This window comes from Camellia sinensis, chromosome 1 (genome assembly GCF_055761805.1).
Source record: "Camellia sinensis isolate YWXY chromosome 1, ASM5576180v1, whole genome shotgun sequence".
Lineage (NCBI taxonomy): Eukaryota > Viridiplantae > Streptophyta > Magnoliopsida > Ericales > Theaceae > Camellia > Camellia sinensis.
In genome coordinates this window covers 186,409,118-186,412,120 of record NC_138961.1, presented here as the reverse complement: position 1 = coordinate 186,412,120, position 3,003 = coordinate 186,409,118, and the positions used below count along the sequence as shown (strand labels likewise).

Genomic DNA, 3,003 nt, shown 5'->3' with positions numbered 1-3,003 from the left:
GACTCTCTTTCTCTCTGTGCCTTGCTTGATTTTCTATGGCTAGTTGTCTCTTTGATTTTCTCTCGAATTTTCTCTGGCATTTGAATTTTTCCTGCCCACATTAAACTTCCACTAATTTGTGTTGCTTGTTTGATTTTCACTGGATTTCTAACTTTGAATTTCATTTCTGATCTGTCAGGATGTGTAGTGTTTGCTGTTTTTTAAATTGTAATTAGATTCTGTATTTTAAGTTCTTTGATGAACTTAGCATGGTGTTTTCTTGTAAAAATTATTGAAGAATTGGTTTGTGAGTAGCACAATTTTCTCTGTAATTTTTTCTAGCTTATTCAAAATACAGAGAAAAATGTGAACAAATCAAACAAAATTGGTCAGAACACAGAGAAATATCTGAGCAAACTAGAGAAATTTCAAACCAGAGAAATTTTATAGCATAAAGAACACGAAATATTTTCATAGTAGTTGGGGTCTCTCAAATTTTTATAGAGAAATTTCGAAGCAGAGAAATTTCAATTTGTTGCCGTCTCCTAGCTATTGATATGAAACCCTAAAGAAAGATCAAGTGTGTAATCATTCTATCAATAGGAAGCCTAGAAAAATATCATGAAAATGTCATCATTATATGAGAAGAGAGACAAAGAGTACTATTTAACAAACTTCATTATTATAAAATCATAGGAAAACAATTTTAAGGAAATCATTCATAACGAACCCACTTATTTATGTTATCTATTAAATCATATTTGCTTAAAGTTTAACAAATAGATTCATGGGTTCTATTGTTTGTTTCTCTAGTTGTTGGGATACCAGAACTGAGCTTGAAGATGGTCTACCACCTTCTTGTCTACTTGGAATGCCTTGGCAAGAACATCATCAGAAATCATTGGATTCGACCCAAATACTGCATTAGCAACTGTAATGGTTCCGGGGTTTTGGCTACTTAGGGCAGCAAGAGCTACTGCATTAGTCTTTCCATTATTAAATTGAAAGTGAATGAGACCCTGTGGGAACACAAAAACATCTCCTGGGTACAAGACCTTTGTGAAGAGACGGTTGTCAGTGTTGGAGGTCACAAAGCCGACGTAGAGAGTACCTTCCAAGACCACGATGATCTCAGTTGCACGAGGGTGCGTGTGGGGTGGGTTGAGGCCATAAGGTGCAAAGTCGATGCGAGCTAAGGAGATGCCGAGAGTATTGAGGCCTAGTATTTGCATAACATTTACGGGAGTGACCATCGATCCAACTGGGTTCGATGTGTTTTGAGGAGTAAGTAGGCCAGAAAAGAAGAAGTCATCGGCTGTGGCAAGCTTTGGGTCGTTGCAGACTTTGCCATTCACGAACACTGCAATGCAAAAGAAATACAGTTGTGCTTCAGTAAGATTGGGTGAAAGAAATAAAATGTTATATATACTAACTAATTTTCAATAATGTTAGAATAATGACATCTAAGAAACTAAAAATTGGTCCTTTACAAATTAAAACAATTAAAATGTTGGAGATCAAAATGAACATATTGTATATTTTGAGGACCAAAAGTGTAATTAACCATTTTTTTTAGCTAATGTTATGTTCAAAAAATACTACTTATTTTGATGATGAATATTGATGATGTCAGCGAGGGAGACTGTTTTAATACATATTTAATACTATGAATACAAAATTGGCACCACTAAAATATTGATTATCAAAATGACAAAAAAAACAAATTTATGTTATAAGAAGTACAATTAATCAATCAGTATTTGACTTCTAAATGAAAAACTAACATGAATTGCGACGAAAAATTGAGTTTTTAATTATTATCAAAATACAATCGCTTTGAATAAGTGTTTTCACTAAAATCATATTTCAAAATCTAAAACTTAAGTTTGGAAGGCTCAAAGCTGGGAGATAGAGATGAGCATAAAATATACCATCAGAGTTATTGATAGCAACACAGAAGTCCTGTAGAGGACTAGGGTCTGAAGCAGAGGCAAGTGTGGAAGCCAGCGCCATGATAGCTATGGTTACAAGGATAAAGTGAGTGCCCATTTTTATCACTCGAAAACAAAAAAACACAATATTGCAATAGCTTCTTTTTTTTCTTGGAAGCAAATTGGAATTTCTATGCCTAGTTGCTTGAAGAAGGAGATAGATATCTAAGCGTGGAAAGCCTGTCTATTTATAGATATAGATAGATGAGAGTAGTTGAATATTTTTATTAAGTATTTTCCAATGCTAGTGAGAGACGAATTACCAAGTCCTCAATGGGTAGCTTTTTTCTTCGTTCGCCATTTAATTCAATGATGAACGGTTCTTCAACAACTAAACCCCTTTCTAATATCTTTTTTCTTACTGCTTATTGAAACGCTTCTATTGACTTTTCTAATTCATTTTTTGTTTTTTGTTTACATTCCTCAATTAAATTGTGTACATAGAGTAAGAAATAATAGTTCATATATTCACTACACATAAATGCCTTTAAAATTTAAAAGAAAAAAATGCATTTTATAATACACCATAAACGTTTGAAAATAATATTTTGTTTATCTTTGTAAATTTTTTATTCATTACTTTCATATTTTTTATTGATAAAAAAACCAAATAGAAATTAATTTTGTAGGCAATACTTTTACGTTATGTTTGGTAATAGAATTAACAATCTATGAGATTAGTATAGATTTGGTTATTGGGTTGAATTAGCAAGATAAATAATTATCTCTTATTCATATTTGTTTGGGTGAATTAAACTAACAATTCCTATAGTTTGGGCTTGTGTTATTTTGGTCTCTGACTTTTTAATTGTGGCACATTTGACCCTAAATTTTAAATTTTGTTCCAAATAAGAACAATTGAAGATACCATTGCTTAATTTCAAGAGCAAAATCTTCAATTTGATAAAAATATCCACTAATTTGACAAAAATAAATGTCAAAAAAATATTTTTGAATTTTTAAAAATTATTTTTATCCACTGAAAATAAAATTATGTAAATTTGATAAATCTTTTAGACATTTATTTATTTAT

General features: G+C 31.3%; 1 protein-coding gene across 1 annotated transcript; it reads right to left on the bottom strand.

The window, feature by feature from the left end:
• Positions 1-639: 639 nt before the first annotated feature.
• On the bottom strand, positions 640-2,168 carry LOC145800721 (putative germin-like protein 2-1). Its single transcript, XM_082890452.1, has 2 exons — positions 1,911-2,168; positions 640-1,339 (listed from the first exon to the last, which is right to left on the bottom strand). The coding sequence occupies exons 1-2, from the start codon at positions 2,026-2,028 to the stop codon at positions 789-791; spliced, it is 669 nt and encodes a 222-aa protein (XP_082746578.1). The 5' UTR covers positions 2,029-2,168; the 3' UTR covers positions 640-788.
• Positions 2,169-3,003: the final 835 nt, after the last annotated feature.